Here is a 20557-nt window from a genome sequence, read left to right on the forward strand (position 1 = left end):
AATAATAGGCATCATTCGAATTGTAAAGTGGATGGTTGTTTTTTTTTATTGTTTTGTTCTTTTTTTCTTTTTTTAAAGGACGGTACGGATGTTATCGAGGTCATGTTATTTTGTACGACAATTATTCAGGAGGATGTGTTTGTGGTGATTTGATTTCAATTCACTCAAGATCAAGGCAGCAACAAAGGAGTGATAGTGTGTTTTTGGGTACAGTTTGTATATAGAGATTCCCACCGTTTGGCGCGTGATAGCATGTTTCAGTGTATGTAAGTGTAGCATCTTTATTAGTAATCCTGCCATCTTGTGTGATAGTGTGTGATATCAGCCTCTTTTTTCGTATCTTACCCTTTTCTGTTGGTTAGAAGATGTGGAGTTTTATTCACTACACATGGCGTGTTGGATAGTATATGCGGGGTGATGTATGGCATTGTGAGGGTTTTTGGATGGTTTATGACTAAGCATTGGTTTAAAATGTGTGTTGGATGGTAGATGACTAAGCATTGGTTGACACACGTCTTGAATAGTATTTGAGGGGTAATCGTCACTACACATGGCATGATGGGAAGTAGATAACCAGGGCCGAATCAGGTCAAGTGATGGGGAAGGAGATCCAAAATTTTAAAACGCTCCGACTTTCCTCGAAAGAGCACCAAAGGAAAAGTATATTTGTCTATTACTCAAAAATGTGCATAATACCCATTAAATGTGCCCAAAAATGATGCGGTGGTCGAATTTCAAGTGGCAAGTGACTGTACGTGTGTGTGTGTGTGTGTGTGTGTGTGTGTAGTTTTTTTTAGCCAGGGGGTGGTCTGGATCTCTGCCTCCACCCCGCTTCGGCCCTAATGGATAATAGATAAAGGGGTGATGGATAGAAGGTAACTAAGTGTTAGTGGATAACTAAATGATGGTTAGTGGATGACTAGGCTTTACAATGCTGCCAACATTGTAAATATGTTCATGTTTATATTCCGATATTTTTTTAATAAAATTAAAAGGACTAGCCTAAACCCTGCCCCCTCTTCATTTATTTAAGCTTAGGTGAGCGAGGTTTATTTTTTATGTACAAAAACAACATTTCGATGACACCACACTTGTACATATACTTTGGTAACAATAATAACAATTGTACAATTTTCAGTGACAGACATTAGGGCGATCCCCAAAATGAGTTGTGAAGAATATTTCCACATTTTCTTCTTGCATGTCTTTATGTTCATGATTTATATCCATTTACTATACCACAATTGTTAATGTAGTTTTGTATACTGTATTAATTATTGACACATGACTTTACATCTCTGACCACATTATTGGCATCCTTGTAATGGGTTCAAGGCAAAATGTACAAAATGAAAGACTTTGGTCTAACATTTCCCCTTTATGTAGAGCACCAGCCACATTAACCGTGTATCTTGCTTTCTGAAGAATCCCGTGTCTTTGCTAATAACCACACTGAACAAAGTCAGAATTAAATTTACCTAGTGTTCAAAAGTAACACACAAAACTATAACGTTAACTCTTTAGAAAGATACCGAAATACGAAATCACGTCACGAAATAGGTCACGAAATTACAACTAATGTGTATATAATTATTTGCACAAATAAGTGTCAAATCTTTCCCTTCACTTGTCCTATTCAACACACTATAGAATCCACTGTAAAAAAAAGCACCTGAATATATACATGTCATATTTATTAGTACCAAGCATACATTAACATTGACGATTAGTGACAGTCGCAGCATCCAACAGAATTAAATGAAGTATTTTTTAAGTATGCAACTGCACATATAACTTACCAGATTAGTTTGTAATATTTGTTTTTTAAATTTCTCTTTTTCTTTATCTAAACCACACTCATGCTTTGTATGAAATGCTTTGTCACACAATAGCGGAAACGCGTACAACAACTGCCAATAGTTCTTATACTTGTAATCAAATTCAAATATATATAATTTAAGGATATTTATAAGGTTTTTATTTTAGGATAATTAGCTAATAACAAGTAGTTTTCATTATTATCTTAAGACGGATATTTACTAAGAAGGAGTGTTAATACCGGGTGATAATAACATTGGTAGTTTAATCTTGAGAGAATGACATGTGGTGAAGGAAGTGAGGAAAAGAAGTAAAATGTAAACAAGTAAATAAGTCATTTCATAGTGTATATTTCAGGAATGTTTGTCTTCACTACTAACAGTACTCACTACAACTGTACTTTCTATATGGGACCGCTCCAGTGGCCTAAGTGGTTAGAGCGTCCGCCTCGGATGCTGGATGTCGCGAGTTCGAAGCCCGACGGAGTCATACCAAAGACTTATAAACGTGGCAGTAGCAACTGCCTCACTTGGCGCTCAGCATTAAGAGGTTAGTGTTAGGACTGGTCGGCCTTGTGTGATGATAATGTGACTGGGTGGGACATAATGCGTCATGTCTGCAGCATGATGTCCCAATGCTAGACATCACTACAGACTGCCACACTGCAGACAATGTAGCGATATGACTACAATTGTTAAAGTTACGTTACAAATCCACACACACGCACACAAACAGACACACACAGACACGCACACTTTCTATATGGATAGTTGGACAGCCGTCGGTTACAGATACACGTGTACTATGACTGTCATGGCATACTGATGTTTGCTACAGGTAATGTACTGTTACACGCACACGGGTATTTACTTGACCGAGCGGTTGTCAAACCCTGGCGCGATTCTCGCTAGTAGTCATAAGTTTACCTCGACTTTCCAAAGACTTCCATACAACTTCAGTTGTAAATTAGAAAGCCCGACGTGTCCATTCTATACCTAAATTTTCCTCTGATTAATGCAAGACCACAGATAAACCAAACTGCCAACTATCTTTCAACCGTACATCTGCGTGTTTTGGCTTCATTATGTTTCCGTACCACCAACCGTTCACCCTTAGAACATATATGAGTACTCCCTAACAATGGGAACTACTTTAACTCCGCCACCTTAGGCCAGTCAATGTATGCTTTCGAGGCACATTTCGCCAACATAACTGCACCATATTCGCCCACATGGCGACATAACCGGTGTCTGCCAAATCCCCTTTTTATTTATTCCCTTGTGTAATTTATCGGTTTAATACCATAAGTACTGTCCTTGCGTCACTCTACCAATGTATACCACTAGATTTTAATATGGACTATTTTACTACAGGGACGTTCATTCGGTTGTGGTCGGAACTCACTACTAGTGAACCAGGACATCATGGAAACACACTAACACTTCACTCCGTGACGTTTGCTCTTAATAATTAGCTCATTAGTTCGGGTTAGGAATATTTCCATGGCGCCGAACTCCAATAACCATACAAGTAATCACACAAATCTAAGAATTGCTTAAAACGGGGCGCTATAACCAAGTGCACATGCTCTAAATTTACTACAGTACGCATGGCCCAACGTAGATGCAATCTGTAACGCTTGTTACATCCTGCTTAGTCTCAACGTAACACGATAATTACACTGCTCGTAAAACGCAATATCAAATTGTCTAGGTTCGAACCCTTGACCTCCCATCCGAGGCGAACGCTCTAACCATTAGGCCTCCGAAGCGGTCACCTTACCGAAGAGCTGTTGTAAGTCTGTTATATTACAAATACGACCTGTTATATACATGAATATAAAATCAACTAAACAATAAAAGAAACAGCAAAAATATGTATAGCAATGGTTTTATTATTTGTCTTTATAATGGGTTTCTCAACTCCTGTAGCTTATCACATACAACTCAACCCAGAAATTCTACACTATGGGGTAACTTGCCGCACATGTAATACAGCATTGATTGTCGTTATTCCTCGACATTAGGATATACCCTTCTGCTCCCCAACGCTCTCCCCAGCTGAAAAAGAAAATATTTTTATTTATTTATTTTTTATTTATTCTCTGTTTGTCCACATACTTACAACTACATACATACATTTGCGTTGCTCTATCCATAAATATTCTACGGGGAGCCGCGCTGGCTTAGTTGTTATAGTGTCGGGTGACCGCAAGGATTGCGGTTTAAACTCTGCCCAGAGCACGTCCGGTCGGCCACTGCGGTGTGTCGCATGAAACTTTACTAACGTTGCAGCTGCACCATATAACCTACCTTGTATTTTGCTGTGTTGATAAACCTCATTCAGTCAACGCCTTCCGCTAAGTAAATGTCAATGGAGAATGCAATGTAATTACATTTAACAACAACAACAACAACAACAAGAACACACACACACACTTTTGGGGGAATGTACTCTGATGTCACCTCATCAAGGACAGGAAAATAAAAAACAACAGCCACAGATGGGGCAGCTCAAAACTTTAAAACAAACAGAAGGTCATATAAGACCATGAATATTTATATATCACAGACATTTTTCTCTCATTTCCACGACTTACTTACTGACATAATGTTACCTGTTCTTCACCAACCAGTAGTCTAACCCATCTCTGGTACCATAGCCCACCACAAGTACTCCATGGTTTATTTTTGTTTTGCTGCAGCTAGGGTTGTCAAATACACCATGATGGTAGAAGCGAAAATTAAAATGGTGCCCATCAATTGCCACAGATATGGGTCCAATCGTCGCCACTGCGTGTTGTAAAGCGATTTCGTCATTTTCGGGTAGGTCGACGTAACCTCTAACAGTGGCTCCGACTTCAGATCGTCTGAACCTGCAGGGCCCATCCTAAAACAAAATTGCAACTCTGTATAGCTTGATAAACATGATATGCCATGGTCGAGGATTTTTTTTTGGGGGGGGGGGTGATTGAGGGGTTGGGTGTGCGTGTGTGTTTTTTTTAAATAATAATTATTCATAGAGGTTGATTACAATATCTTTATAAGCGTAAAAGAGTTAGCGAGAGAACTTCAACTCAGAAGCTCAAGATCAAAGTTCAATATACATTGACAAAGTAACTCAGTTTCGCAGATTTCATGTATAACCGTTGTTGTGACAAGACAAAACAAGACATTACTTTCAAATTTACAACAGTAGACTACATAATGCAATGTGTACATTCACAACGCAGTTACTTAACAACTATAACAATAATAATGAATTACCAGTTTCAAACAACGAGATTTGCTAAGGACACATGGAACCTTTTAGGCTATACTACAAAGTTTATACTCTCAAAGACCCTGTTTTGTTTTCTACAGACACTCCGTCCCAGAAAGCAGAACATGTTAATAAAAAATGCATCATATATTTCCCCATGTAGTAAAATATTGAAATATATCAGTGGGAGAAAAATTATAGTTAAGATATCAATTTTGGAACATTTGTCCACATTTAGAAAATACATTCACCTTTATATACGTTATTCAAACCTGCGTTTCCATATTTAGACCTATTTATTGTTTAATTTTTACTGCTGCCTTTCTCTCTCTCTCTCTCTCTCTCTCTCTCTCTCCAAATTGGTATGTACAGATATTTAAAAAGGGCCAAATGTAGACCCTCGAGAGTATATTTATGCTAGGGTTACCATGTTTGAAGCTGGTGTATTTGGAACAGTATAGAGATTTTAAGTACAGAAAATGAGGACATGTCCGGGAAAATGAGGACGTAAGACAATTCTGTTTATGCAGTCATTTAGCTCTCATAAAAATGCCTTAAAGCCTCAATGCCGCTATTACACGCAAAAGTTGTATATGCCAAATCATCTGAATAATACCAAATCTTCAGACATGTTGGTCCTTGTCACGTTGTGGGGAAATTTGTTGATGATTCATGCTTCATGTATACACATATCTTCTCATGGTTAAATTCATAGCTAAGAGCACCTGCGATAATGTCAATACGTAATATGTAAGATGATGATTTTTGACCGATTCTGGAGTCAAAGAAACTGCCTGACTGTTGTTTAACCATTACGCAACGACCCGTTTGCTGTCAATTCAAAGGGAATTCTACCACAAGGCCGACCAGGTAGAGACTCCTTTCTTTGGCAATCACTGAGTGATGTCACGACGGCTTGGAATAAATTCGGGCTTTTGGGGACCGGAAACCCGAGACTAAAAGGTAAGTGATAAATAACCCCAGGGCATTTTTCAAAGAGACCAGACCGTATCCAATCAAAGCTGAGAGATTAAAATCTATGGCGGAGTCTCAATAAGCAACCGCTTAGGTTTGGACCAAATCCATCTTTCGATCGTAAAGCAGTTGAGAGGCATTAAATTGTATTCCGAATTGTGCGCTAAGGCGGGAAGGAAATCTTATGAAGATCTAGGTTTGGATTTGCGAACAAAGGCTTCTTGAGTAAGCTTTCCGGTGTGTGTAGAGTCTCATCCGAGGATCGGAGAGAGGGAAGACACGTGGAGAGCAAATCGTATGCGTTGTTGTGACAGCAGCAGCTTGTGTGGAGGCGCAGTGGCCGCAGGTGATAGAGGGTACCGGAAGTGTCAAAAGGACGGATCCGGAAGTGACAAGATAGGACGTATTCAAGGGTACCGGAAGTACCAAAAGAGAAACAAGACGCGGACAGATGAGTAAGAGAGACAACACTGAAGGGAAAAACTATCACTTAGGACATTTAATTCATATGATGAGATAGTAACTGGCAACTGTGAATAGATCATTGACTGTTTTTGTTCGAAAGAAATTACCGTTTAGAAATAAATTTGATATATTTTATTAAATTGTTATACCTTTCACCTTGAGTTATTTATACACCTTGACCATTGGTATTGGTCTCTGGGGGCTTGGAGCTATTTAAATTGTAAATGTCCACCTTATCCGGTATTGGAAATAATACTGTAGGAGGCAGGTGCCAGTCCTAAACATTGTTGGTTTCCATTAATACCATATAATATCGACATTTCATCACATTATGAGACATGTAATTTCTCCCTTGAAATGATAAACCCGGCCATTGTAAACATGTGTACGAATTAATCTGATGTTGATTGGCGACAATCCTATTTCAGTCGAAAGCTGCAACACAACATTTGATTACGTCACTCCTGTAAACAGAAGGAAAAAAAAAGAGCACGCTATGTCAGATTGTCTTCAGCCCAAGTTTGCACTTCAGTGTACATTCCAGCGTCTCAGCTGATTACCAATATTCACCCGATTCTTTTTGTTTTAATGCACGATTTTTCTTCTCATATCCACTTTAAAAATGCGGACATGCTTCTCTTCAATCCCTCTCTAATTAATCTGTGATTTGTGCGCCACGTGCGGTTTTTGTTGTTTTTAGATTAGTCACTAACTGAACTTGTCGAATGTATTGCATCACTACATTTGGAGCACTCCGGAAAGAGATCGCAATAACGAGCAGCTTCGTAGATTGATTTAAGGGGTGGCACCAGTTAATTTTAAAATGAATATCACAACTTCGTTTAAACCTAACATCTTGCTTATTTCAAAGAACGGTTTAAGTTAGATAGTTTTTTTTAACAACTCATTTCCCTTGAATTAGATTGGAAGAATGGTAAAATTTATGATAAACGCTGCATCAATCATGCATACGAAAAAAAAGAGATTTGGAGATATGGAGCTTTGAAACGAACTCCCAACAGCATGACTGTAAGTACTACTTTTTGTAATTAGTTTTCAATGACTAAACGACCTGTTAGTATGTGAGTAGTGAAAGGGGCCACCCTAGCCTCAATGGGAATTATCATTACAGAGACCCCTGGGCCACTCTAGCCTCAATGGAAAATTAACATGGAGAAAAATCGTGGGCCACTCTAGCCTCAAGGGGAATTGAACATGGGAAATAGTCTTGGGCTACTCTAGCCTCAAGGGGAATTGAACATGGAGAAAAAAACCTGGGCCACTCTAGCCTCAAGGGGAATTGAACATGGGATTTTTTTAAAAAATTTTTTTAAATTTAAATTTAAATTTAAATTTAAAAAAGGGGTAGGCAATTGAATAAAGTCATTCTCTTTTAGAGAAATATGGCTGGCCCTGAAAAGGGCCTTTGGGTTTATGTTAATATTAATATTAACATAGATGGCATCTGTCACATCTTCTTCTTCTTCTTCTTAAACTCCTTCTAACTGCCGGTCCATACACAAGTACCCTCTTGAGACATCCTTGTCTTTCTATGTAAACTCTCCTCATCCATTGACTAGTATCTGTCCTATCAACAACAGTCCACTTGGACCTGACATACATGAGCATGTCCGTCCTAAACATCATGGAAGACACAAGGGTGGATGACTCAACTGTGGTCCACATCTTGAAGCGACGAGAATAGGTGAATCAGTGCAGTGAACTGCCCTTATTTATAGGTACAGGAAGGATTGAAACGGATTGAGTTCATTCACCAATCCGAAAACGCGTTACAACATTCAGTCAGCTCGCATCCAATCCGAAGAGAGCAGTCTGTGACGTCATGTGGTCTATATAGATTTGTTAGCGCTTGTGTGCAGTCAATCTATGCGACAGTGATTCAACATGACGGAAACTCAGAAAACGATCCATTGGGGTGCACCAGCAGGGGAGACTTCCCAAGGGAACCCGGACTTACTTTCAGAAGAGGTGAATTGGGATTTTGTGGATTTTCTTACCTCGCAAGAATTTGTTCCGGAACCTTCGTTACCTTCTTCATTACCTCAAGTGGAGAATTTTAGACAGAGACAGAAAGAAGAATTGGAGAAATTTATACAACGACAAAAGGAAGCGGAACAAGCTTTTCTCATACAGCAGCAGCAGCAGCAGCAGCAAGAAGAAGAGGTAAGAAAAAAGCAACAACAACAACAGCAAGAAGAAGTAGCAGCAAAGAAACAAGAGGGTGAAAATCAAACGGTCACGGTACTGTTGGACATTTTAGCGGAGTTAAGAAGTCTGAAACAAATGTATCAGACTTCTTTATCACGACCGAAGAGAATACGACCTTCCCGAGCTAAACACGTCAACCCTGTGACTAAGCCTGCCGTACCACCCTTAGTGATTTCAACTCAATCATCATCATCAGCGTTACGCAGTTCAGAAGTAGGCCTTGGCCGTGGCAAAGGCTTAAGGCAGTTAAAGTTGATTGGTTAAACTCACCCCTACACCAAAATAAAAAGGCCCTTTTCAGGGCCACCCACATTTCTCGAAAAGAAATACAATTTCAATTGCCAATAACTCAAAAAAAACAAATAAACAACCCATTTTACCCTTATAGGATGTGTCTTTGTATGAGTGCGTGAGTGTAGCTTCTTATTTTAAAATCAGAACTCAAATACACTTACCTTATATCATTCATGTATTCTTTTATCCATTTTTTACAATCCAATTCACAATTCACAACAGAACACTTTAATTAAAAGTTCATTGACTTCTTCTTTCTCCTTGTTTAGTCTCTGTTTTTTGAATTTCTTCACCGTTTCTTCCTCATTTTCTTCCCTTCTTCTTTTCTTCTCCTGTTTCTTTGCTTCTTTTAAATAGAATTGTCTTCTTTCTTCCTCTTCTTCCTCTGAAGAATCCCTCTCTTCTTTCGAAGAATCCCTCTCTTCTTCCGAAGAATCCCTCTCTTCTTCTGAAGAATCCTTCTTTTCTTCTGACTCCTCTTGTTTCTTTTTTGGGCAATCTGGAGACCAATGTCCTTTTTCTTTACAATAATAACAGGTATCTTGACTTTTGTCTTTTTTAGCCCCTGTCTTTTTTCTTTTTTGACGGTCTGGACACTCTGAAGACCAATGCCCTTTCTTCTGACAGATATAGCAAGTATCTTGACTTTTATCTCGAAAGGAAGGAGAGTAGTCCGTCGGCTGGTCTGAAGAGAATTTTCTAATGACCCCTCGCAAAGCTCTGACGAAACGTTCCATCTGGGTAGTCTCTTCCATCGTTGTGCTCGGTTTGAGAGTGAAATGAATAGTGAAAGGACAAGACTCACACCCTTTTATATACGCTGGTTTGCCATGACTATAAATTAGTCTATGGTGTTTACACTTGAGTCATTTGACGTTTTGCACTCAAGATGAAACGATCCAATTCATTCGAGAAGAAAGAAGAAGAAAGTAAGAGGCAGAAACGTGATCTATCGCCTCGTACCAGGGCTGAAATCTTGGCACAAATTCATGCCAGTGATTTTGAAGAGGACATGAGTGAACCAGAATCCGAACCCTCTAAACCAAGTTCGCCACCCTTAGTCAACCCTGAAAAGTACTATTCCATTCGAGAGACGGAAAAGCGCTCCTCTAGAAAATTTAGAACCACGGCTTACACCTACACAGTGAAGTTTAAAGATTTCAAGGCCGACATACCCTTGGAGAAAGCAGAAGGGTTTATCACCGAGATGCGGGATTCTTTGCTCACCGCACTCAAGCGACAATGTCAACCCAAAGAAGACGATCGCTTGACACTATCCATAGACCACGACGGTTTGAAATCCCCTGTTTGGATCGAGTTTAGCAGACCCGCAGAACTAACCCTTTCCAAAGTCATGGACAAGATTCAACACGTACAACAATCTAATGACCAGTTTGACATCACCGATGGTAAAGCCACACTGAAAATGGCCCACGTCTCTCCTCCTCAAGGGACTGGACGCAAAAACATCTTATTGGTGGACGACCTTCGCAACACCAAAACAAGTCTCGTCCGAATTAACAACCCTCAAGACCAGATGTGTTTAGCCCGTGCCATCGTGGTGGGACGAACCTATGCCAACAAGAACGACACGGTAGAATGGAAAAGAGCCTGGAAAACTATTCGACAATCGGACCGAGCGAAACAACGAAACGAAGCAGAACTCCTGTTGCAACAAGCAGGTCTGTCCAAAGACACACCCTGTGGCATTCCTGAGATGCAAAAATTGCAAGATGCCCTAGCTCCACGCTACACCTTGAAAGTGCACCCTCAAGAAATGCGCGGACCTCTGTTGTTTCGAGGCCAAGACTTTAAGGATGGAAAATACATTCATGTCTATTATCACGATGACCATTTCGATACCATTACCACTATCACCGGATTCCTGGGATACAGATATTACTGTGAGAAATGTGATTTTGGTTATAACAATCGAGAGCAACACAAGCATTGTGGATTGAAATGCCCAGGATGTTTGGCCTCTCCACCCTGTCTGAGCGAAGAACCAGTGCCTTGTTCAACTTGTCTGCGCACGTTTGTCAGCCCTACCTGTTACCAACAACATCTGAAGACGCAAGGTTCACAGCAGAAATGCGCTTGTCAACTCCTGAGATTGTGCCCTACGTGTAGACAAGGCATACGTACCAACAGTACCAAGGCACACGTATGTCGAGGAAAGAAAAAATGTCACATTTGTCACCACATCGTGGACTTGGAACACGAATGCTACGTGCAAAAATACCAACCTCCACCAGAGAAAGAGGACGGTCACAAGAAGAAAGGCAATTTCATCTTTTTCGATTTCGAATGCATGCAAGAGACCGGTATTCATATTCCTAATTTCTGCGTGGCTCATCGAGCGTGCGAGAAGTGCATTCAAGAACCTATGTTCAGTCATTGCCCTCACTGCATCAAGATTCCTGGAGGGCGTGAAAAAATCTTTCGGGGACCGAACACGTTAGCCGATTTTGCCCAATGGGTCTTAAACCTCATCGACAAGACGTGGAGCAAAGAGGACATCGAACGTTACGGAGATTGTCATCGTCATGCCACGGTGATGGCTCACAATTTCTCCGGATACGATGGACAGTTTCTTCTCAGATACTATACGGAACAAGGCACCGAGCGTCCTAAAGTGACTTTGAACGGAGCCAAAATCATTTTCATGCAAGTGGGACAAGTGCAGTTTAAAGATTCGATGAGTTACTTGGCCATGCCTTTGAGCCGAATGCCTAAAACGTTTGGAATGACAGAAATGGCTAAAGGGTACATTCCACACTTTTTCAATACGGAAGCCAATCAACACGCCGTTCTACCCCTTTTACCTGAGGCTCACTATTACGACCCCGACAACATGCGTACCGAACAACGAGAAGCTTTCTACGCTTGGTACCAGGCTCACGCCTCGGACCCTTTCGACTTTCAGGAAGAAATGCTAAAGTATTGTCGTTCCGACGTGGACATTTTACGACGTTGCTGTGGAAAATTTCGAGAACTGTTCATGGAACACGGAGGGGTCGAACCTTTGAAAGAAGCTTGCACCATTGCCAAAGCGTGTTCCTTAGTGTATCGACAACAATTCGTGCCTGAAAACACCGTGGCTGTCATCAGCCCTCAAACGACCCACTATGTCAAACGTCAATACTCGGTCAAAGCCCTACGTTGGTTACATTACTTGTGCGACAAGGAAGACAAGTGGATTCAGCATGCCCGCAACGGAGGGGGTGAAAAGACCATCGGAACATATTCGGTCGATGGCTGAGACTTAGAAAACCCCAAGATCGTGTACGAGTTTAACGGTTGCTTATTTCACGGATGTCCCGTCTGTTACCCTGACCGTGACACTAAAAATCAGTTTTTACAACGAACCATGGAAGACTTGTACCAGGACACTTGTCAGCAGCGCCTAAAGTTAGAACAGCAAGGATACCAAGTGGTGGAAATGTGGGAACAGAGTACGATCACCGTATGAAAACCGATCCCGAGTTTAAACGCCTCGTGGAAAGTTACCAGTTCATGGACCCGCTGAACCCGAGGGATAGTTTGTACGGAGGAAGGACCAATGCCACCTGTTTGCTGTACCAAGCCGACGAAGAGAAAGGAGAAGAAATCAAATACTTGGACGTGTGTTCACTGTATCCCTACGTGTGCAAATACTGTCGCTTTCCTGTAGGGCACCCGCAATTGTTAACGGAACACATCGACCTGAAAAACATTCGACAATACGAAGGCTTGATCAAGTGTAAAGTTTTGCCTCCCACGAACCTATACCATCCCGTCTTACCTCACCATTGTCAAGGCAAACTGATGTTTCCCTTGTGCCGTACTTGTGCCGAAACGTGCAACCAAGATCAGCCTTGTCAGCACACCCAGGAAGAACGGGCCTTGACGGGAACCTGGGTCAGCGTAGAATTGTTCAAAGCTCTGGACATGGGATACCAACTGTTAGAAGTGTACGAAATTTGCCACTTTCCCAAGACACAACAGTACCACAAGGGTGACCCTACTCAGAAAGGCATTTTCGCCGACTACGTGGATGCCTTTTTGAAACTGAAACAAGAAGCCAGTGGCTATCCTTCCTGGTGTCACACTCCCGAAGACCAAATAGAATTCAAAGAGAAATACTACGAACAAGAAGGCATCTCTTTAGACCACATCGAAAAAAAACGAAGGCAGGCGATCGTTTGCCAAAGTGATGTTAAATTGCTTGTGGGGTAAAATGGCACAACGACCGTGTTTACCCAAGACAGAATATTTGACAGAACCTTCCCGCTACTTCCAGATGATTCACGACAAAACCAAATACATGAAACACGTGGACGTCGTTCGAGAGGATTTGATCTTGGTCAATTACGAAGAAGATCTAGACTTTGTACAAGACGACCCTTTTGGAAATGTCATCATTGCGGCTTACGTGACAGCTCATGCTCGCTTAAAATTGTACGAAGCTTTAGAACTGTTAGAAGAACGCGTCCTGTACTTTGACACGGACAGTTGCATTTACATCCATCACCCGATTCAACATCACCCTGACATCGAAGGAGACCGTTTAGGAGCCTGGACAGACGAGCATCCCGACGACAAGATTCTAAGTTTCGTCAGTGGCGGCCCCAAAAATTACGGCTACGAATACCGGGACCCACAAGGAGAAGTGCACACGACGTGCAAAGTGAAAGGACTGACTCTGAATTATCGTACCAGTCGTGTGGTCAATTTTGGGGTATTGAAAGAAGCCTTGCAATCGGGAGAGGATGGAAACTTTAAAGTGACCACCTATCAACCGAACAAGATTGTACGTTTACCCATTCACCACATCGTCAGTCGACCCTTGGAAAAAGTCTATCAAATTGTATACCAGAAGCGAGTGCGACTTCCCAATCACTTTACGTTGCCGTACGGTCACGTCGGTATTGGTCTGTATATAAAAAGGAACCCTAGGCAAGATCGATAGTTCATTGTTCATTGAAGTAACTTACCATGTCGTTGACGAAGAAGAAACCAGATTGGTTTGGCTTGGACCCAAGAGGTGGCCCAGTATGCACGAGAGTTATTCAAGGAAAAAAGTTACTTTCAACCCGTGTTAGTGACGGTGCCAGAAGAACCCGTCACCCAGGACGGGACTGTCGTGGACAGGCCTGAAAGACCCTTTCGGGAGGACACTTGTGTGACCTTACCCCCTACTATAGAACTGGTTAGAACTTTACCCAAAACATGTGGTTGTTGTACAGACACTTGTTTTTATTCCACGTTCATGGTTATCATGTGCCTTTTATTCTTGTACTTAAGCCTTTGGCTTTTATGTATTTTTGTCTTTCGTATTCATGTTTAAAAAAAACATTCAATAAACGTGTTCTGAAAAAGTATATAAACTCTTGTCTTGTTTGTTTTTCGTGTCACAAGTGACATTTCTCACACAATGGGTACCTCTGCTGTCTCTGCTCCCTCTTCCTCTACTGTCAAAGTCATCGACGAACACTTAGATCATGCCAGTTGGGAGGCTTTGTATCTTCGCCGTCCCTTTAACATGCTCATTGCTGGACCTAGCGGTTCAGGCAAAACCGAATTCGTCAAACGTTTGATCGAACATAAACATCATTTGATCGATCGGCCACCTCAACGGATCGTGTGGTGTTACAAAGAGTGGCAATCGGCGTACAACCTCTTGCGAGAAAGTCAAGGCGATTCCATCGTGTTTGTGGAAGGCATTCCTAAAGAAGACGACGGCATCGTCTCTGACTCCCGTCAAACCCATTTGGTCATTTTCGACGACATGTTAGGAGAAGACGAAGAAGAAATTAAACTGTGGTTCACGCGCAAAGGGCATCACCGTAATGCCAGTGTCGTTTACATCACCCAAAATTTGTTTCAACAAAGTAAAGCCCATCGCACCATCAGTCTCAATGCGCATTACGTGGTCTTGTTTAAAAGCCCTCGAGATAAATCGCAAGTGCAAGTCTTAGCCAAACAGTTAGGAACGCCTTGGCTGACTCAGGCGTACGACGATGCCACTCAAACGCCACACACCTATTTACTCGTCGATTTGAAACCTACGACTCCCGAGGATTTGCGATTTCGTACCCACTTGTTCCACCACTGGTGCCAAGACGGAGGGCCTGTCCTGTACACGTCTCCGTCCTCGACTTCATTTCACTCCCCATCAAAAAATCTATAAAAACCTCAGACCCTTTTTCGTCTGTCTCACACAGTACGAACATGACGTCCCTTCAGTCGCATCTTCCCGTCAAATTGATTCGTGCCTTGTATGGCATTTGTCGAGAAAAAAATCCACATACACGAGCTCGTGTCTTAGAAGCTAGTCTCAAAGAAGTCTTACGATGGTTCACGGTGACGGCACGTCAATTACTCCAAGGAATCATTCAGATTCCTCATCAAACCAAACGCTTTTTCGATCGAAACAAAGTCGCTTTGGTCCAACTGGCCGATCCCCGCATCGACACTCAAACCAAAAAACAAATCATTTTGAAACCTGAAGGGAGTGGTACTCTAGGAGGGGTCATCATTCGCTCTCTCTTAAGATCGGATCCTAATGCCCCCAAAGTTATCCCCAAGACAAAAGTCCAACGAAGCCCTAAGAAGAAAAAGACCAGGTCCCCAAGGAGAACTTCTCCAGTGGCAGGACCCTCCTCTGACCAAACACCACCACCCCGGAAAAAGAAAAGAAGCCCCCAGAAAAAGAAACAGAGAAAAAGTCCCCAGAAAAAGAAAAGTCCACAGAAGAAAACTAGTCGCAAGAGAGGCACTTCGGCCAGGACGCAACTTTACACTCGCAAACCACGACCTGCCACAGCGGTGACTGCGTCTCCGGCAGCCTCACGTTTATCCACTTCTCCGTTAATGACACCCAGAACTGAAGAGTACTTGGAGACGTTGATCACACCAAGAACTTCTCCGTTGATGACCCCCAAAAGAACTTCCCCAGTGGCAGGACCCTCCAATTTAGTGACAGTGGCTGCTGCTCACAAAGTACCTTCTCCCAAAATCAAAGTCCATGAAAGATCGGGCATGTTACAAAGTTTACTGGATTTGTCCAAGCAAGAACTGGCTCGATTTAGTCCGTTGCGTACCCCTGCACGACGTGTCATGCCTGTCCTCAAACTGATACGACGTCAAGACAATCAGTGGCGACGCGTTCCAGTATAAAAAAGGCCTGTGACCAAGTAGGGTATCAGTGTTTTTTTGGTGCTCCTGAAAACTCAAAGATGTCACCCTCCAGAAAACCCAAGATCTCAGAATCGACCGCTGACAACCCCATGGAAGGACGAAAACTAGCTTTAGTGCCTTACAAACGATGGATGGAATACCATCGGTGGCAAGAACAACGCACCCCGCATTTACCTCCCAATCCCCATTTGAGCGAGATGTCCCAGTTACAACACGAATTGCAGTCCTTGATGGATCGCCAAGATTTGTCCGAAACAGAAAAATCGCAAAAGTACGGTCAACTTTTGCAACGACTGCAACTCTTTCACCAGAAAGCTTTAGACGAAACAGCTCTACCCACTCTGAAAGATTTTAAGAGCTTGATGAAAAGTTCAGCACCATCACCAGTATCAGTACCAGTACCATCACTACCAGTGACCAAGACAGAAAAAGAAGAAGAAGAAGGGTTTCAAACTCCACCAGAAAAAGTACGCAAGTTAACAACACCACCTACCTCCAGAATTGGATGGATTAAAAAGATGATGGCCACCCCTTCTTCATCACAAGAGAAAAAGAAAGTGAAGACAGAAGTGAAGACAGAAGTGAAACAAGAACCGATTTCACCCGCTCAGACATCCTCCTCCTCTTCAACACCTATTGCCGGTCGCACACGCAAAGCATTGCAATCCAAGAAAGTACCCCAAGAGAAAAAGAGCAGCATCCTCCAAGAGTGGGTGCCTTATTAACACACAAACACAAAAAAAATGGAAAAAGTCTTAGCCAGCATTTACTACGATCCCTCGCATCCTGCAGGTTATGCAGGAGTTCAAAAATTTTATCGTGCTGCCAAAACTCGACTGAAAAGTCTCCGTTTACCTCAAGTGCAACGATGGTTACAAGAACAAGCTACCTACACTTTACATAAACCCATTCGACGCAAGTTTGCCAGAAGTCGCACCCGAGTGGAAGGCATCGATCATCAATGGCAAGCCGATTTAGCCGATGTCTCTCATTTGGCCATCTACAATCGTGGCTACAAATATTTGTTTTGTGTCATCGACGTCTTTTCCAAATTTGCCTGGGTCGTGCCCTTGACTTCCAAATCGAGCAGCGAGTTAGTGCGAGCCCTGCAACGGGTGTTGAAACAAAGCGGTCGTCACCCTCTTCGATGGCAAACGGACAAAGGCACCGAATTTCTGAACCAAGCTTTCCAAAAAGAATTAAAGAAACGTGACATTCATTTTTTTACCACCGAGAATCCCGAAACCAAAGCCATCATCGTGGAACGTTTTCAACGCACTTTGAAAGAACGCATGTGGAAATATTTTACGCATCACCACACTCTGAAGTACATCGACATCTTACCGCACCTGGTGCAAGCGTACAACAAATCTTACCATCGAAGCATCGGACGTGCCCCGCAAGACGTGACTCCCGAGAACGAAGTGTTGGTGTTTGAGCGCCTGTTTGGTACGTCCCCGACGAAGGCTGTCCCCAAGAAAAGGGGAGAGTTGACCGTAGGAGATTGGGTGCGCATTGGCAAAACCAAACGCACTTTCGACAATGGTTACTTACCTAACTGGACGACCGAATTGTTTCGCGTCACTGGACGAGTGCATGGCCGTCATCCTGCCGTCTATAAATTGGAAGACATGAACGGAGAAGTGCTCAACGGAACGTTTTATTTGCCCGAGTTACAACGTGTGACCAAAAAAGAAGACGACGTGTACGACATCGAAAGCATTCTCGAACGCAGAACCCGTAAAGTGGGCAAACGACGTGTCAAAGAAGTCAAAGTACGTTGGAAAGGATATCCACCCAGTTTTGATTCTTGGATCGACGCTTCGCAAGTCATCGACTATAAAAAGAAGTGACCATCATGCCTTTTCACACAGACGCAGCTACGTCGACCACTCCTCCTTCACCTAGTTCTTCTGTGCAAGATTTACAAAAACAACCCTTGTGGGTGTGGTGTGGAGAACGTGTGCCTAAAACGCAAATCGTCTTTTTCTGCCAAATCTTCGTGGTGTATTGTGTCATTGGGGCAGCCATCGCCAATTTGAGTTTGCAACAAGGAGACAAACAATTGTGGACCATTTTATTGAGCAGTTGCATCGGTTACCTGCTTCCCAATCCCTCCCTGAAATTCTCTTCCAACGGGAACCTTGTGTCCAGTGCCAGTGCCAGTCACCACTCCAACCACAACCACAACCCCATTTTGGGCGGAGACACGCCTCTGACGTCCAGTAACCCCTCGGACAGCCACAGAACTCTGGAATTATGAGTCACCAAAACCAATTTTACTTAACCTTACCCAGTGACAGGGGGCCCCGAGTGGCCGAGTGGTCTAAAGCGCTCACTGTTACGGATCACTGCCATCTCACCTCTGTCTGCGTGAGTTCGAGTCTCAGCCTCGGCTAACGTTGGTACGTGAGAAAGCCTGCCAGTAGCTTCTCGTGGGTCGGTGGTTCTTCCCGGGGTTTTCCAGGGTTCTTCCTCCACCAATTATACTGGCCGCCATGTATAGCCTATCTTGTGCTGAAAAATGGCGTTAAACCCTACAACAACAACAACCCAGTGACAGTTCCATGGAGGTGTTTCCCCACAACACGTTGTGCTGTTACACGGCCAAATTACCTCAGGCCATCCCCTTAGATCACGAAGCCCATTGGGAAGTGGCTTTAGTAGAAATCATTCACCCGACCCAAGTCCTCAATGTCCTTCCCAATCAAAATTTTTTTGATGTGGAAGTTTATGAAGAGCAAATGCAACAGTGGATGGATAGCAATGTCAAATATGACAAGAAAACCCGTACACAAAAGTACACCACCTATCACTTGTTTATTTCTCTCAGGATATTATTATAGCCTTTATGAGCGCAGGCAAAAATGTCTTGCTGCAAACGGGCAAAGACATTTTAGGCCGACGAGACACACCTATAAATGCCCTGCACGCTACCGAGTCAGGCATTCAGCAAGGACAAGGCAGAAAGAGATGACGAAGAAAACACCCTTTCACCAGACTTCAAGCTAGAAAGGCTAAGAAAAGAAGAACCGTTCGAGACTTAGACGTTTTCGATTATTGAGAAAGAACAAAAAAATGATGCACCGAGAGTCTTGCGCTTGTTCCAAGTCGGAACTGGATCTGTTTGCCATGCCCCCTACCATGATGACGATGCAAGAATCCCAGTGGGTGGAATTTCACCCCGTCTCCTCACTGACGGATTCCGCTCCCATCGAGTTTGAAATCAAAGGACAGCCCGAAGATTACATCGATCTGAATAGCAGTTACTTGTACCTGAAAGTCAAAATTCTAGATAAGACTGGAGGTCCTATAGACGATGAAGCAGTAGCTCCCGTCAACAATTTCATGCATTCCTTGTTCAGTGGAGTGGACTTGTACTTGAATAACAAACTGGTCAGTAGCAGCATGGATACTTACCCTTATCGTGCCTACCTGGAAAATCTCTTGACGTACGGAATAGATGCCAAGAACACTCATCTCAATGCCTGTGTGGTATGGGAAGCTGGCGAACCTACCAAGTTTGAAATATTGGAAACTGATGAAAAGAAAGACAACAATGATGGATTTGTAGAACGAAGAAAGAGAATCACGGGAGTCGACACAAGTTTAGAACTGATGGATCGTTTGCATTTGGACATGTGGTTGCAAGAAAAGTATTTGCTGAACGGGGTGGATGTCCGCCTGAGACTGAATAGTAGCAGTACCGCTTTCCATTTATTGGCTGATAGTGACGGTTACAAAACCAAAATCCAAGAAGCCAGACTCTACGTACGCCGTGTGGAAGTGTTACCTAAAGTGGGAAACGACATCAGTCAGACGTTGAGCAGAACGACCGCCAAGTATCCCATACGACGCGTGGAAGTGAAAACCTTCACCATTCCCAAGGGACAGCGATCCATGATCGAAGATCATCTGTTCCAAGGACAGTTACCCAAACGTTTGATCGTTGGTATCGTCGAGAATACAGCCTTCAACGGAGCTGCCGAAAAAAATCCTTTCTACTTTCAACACTTTGGCGTGTCCAAGATCGAAGTCAGTCGCGATGGCAAGACCTTGTGTACCCGACCTTTCGAACCCTACTTTACCAAGAAGAATTACTTGAGGTCGTACTTGTCCCTGTACGAAGCCACCGGACAGTTAGGAACCAATACCAGTCACGGTATTACGTACGAGGATTATGCAGGAGGCTACGCTTTGTGGGCTTTTGATTTCACTCCAGACCAAGGCAGCGACGAGGGACATTTCCACCCTATAAAATCCGGCTAGATTCGTGTGGAAATTCAGTTTAAAGACCGAGACCCTGATGAAACGGTGAACGTCATCCTGTATG

At 42.9% G+C, this 20557-nt stretch overlaps 1 protein-coding gene across 1 annotated transcript in view; it reads right to left on the bottom strand.

Annotated features, from left to right (window-relative positions):
- Positions 1-3692: 3692 nt before the first annotated feature.
- LOC149793095 (cathepsin L-like peptidase) overlaps positions 3693-20557 on the bottom strand; it is a 30715-nt gene continuing 13850 nt past the window's right edge. Inside the window, exons 7-8 of the mRNA XM_089967000.1 lie at positions 4436-4707; positions 3693-3878 (exon numbers count right to left, since the gene is read on the bottom strand). Of these exons, the coding sequence (XP_089823126.1) occupies positions 3779-3878; positions 4436-4707 (372 nt within the window). The 3' untranslated portion in view covers positions 3693-3778. The remainder of the gene's footprint in view (positions 3879-4435; positions 4708-20557) is intronic.

The sequence above is a fragment of the Sinohyriopsis cumingii genome, chromosome 8 (genome assembly GCF_028554795.1).
Source record: "Sinohyriopsis cumingii isolate HCF-2022 chromosome 8, ASM2855479v2, whole genome shotgun sequence".
NCBI classification, from domain to species: Eukaryota; Metazoa; Mollusca; class Bivalvia; order Unionida; family Unionidae; genus Sinohyriopsis; species Sinohyriopsis cumingii.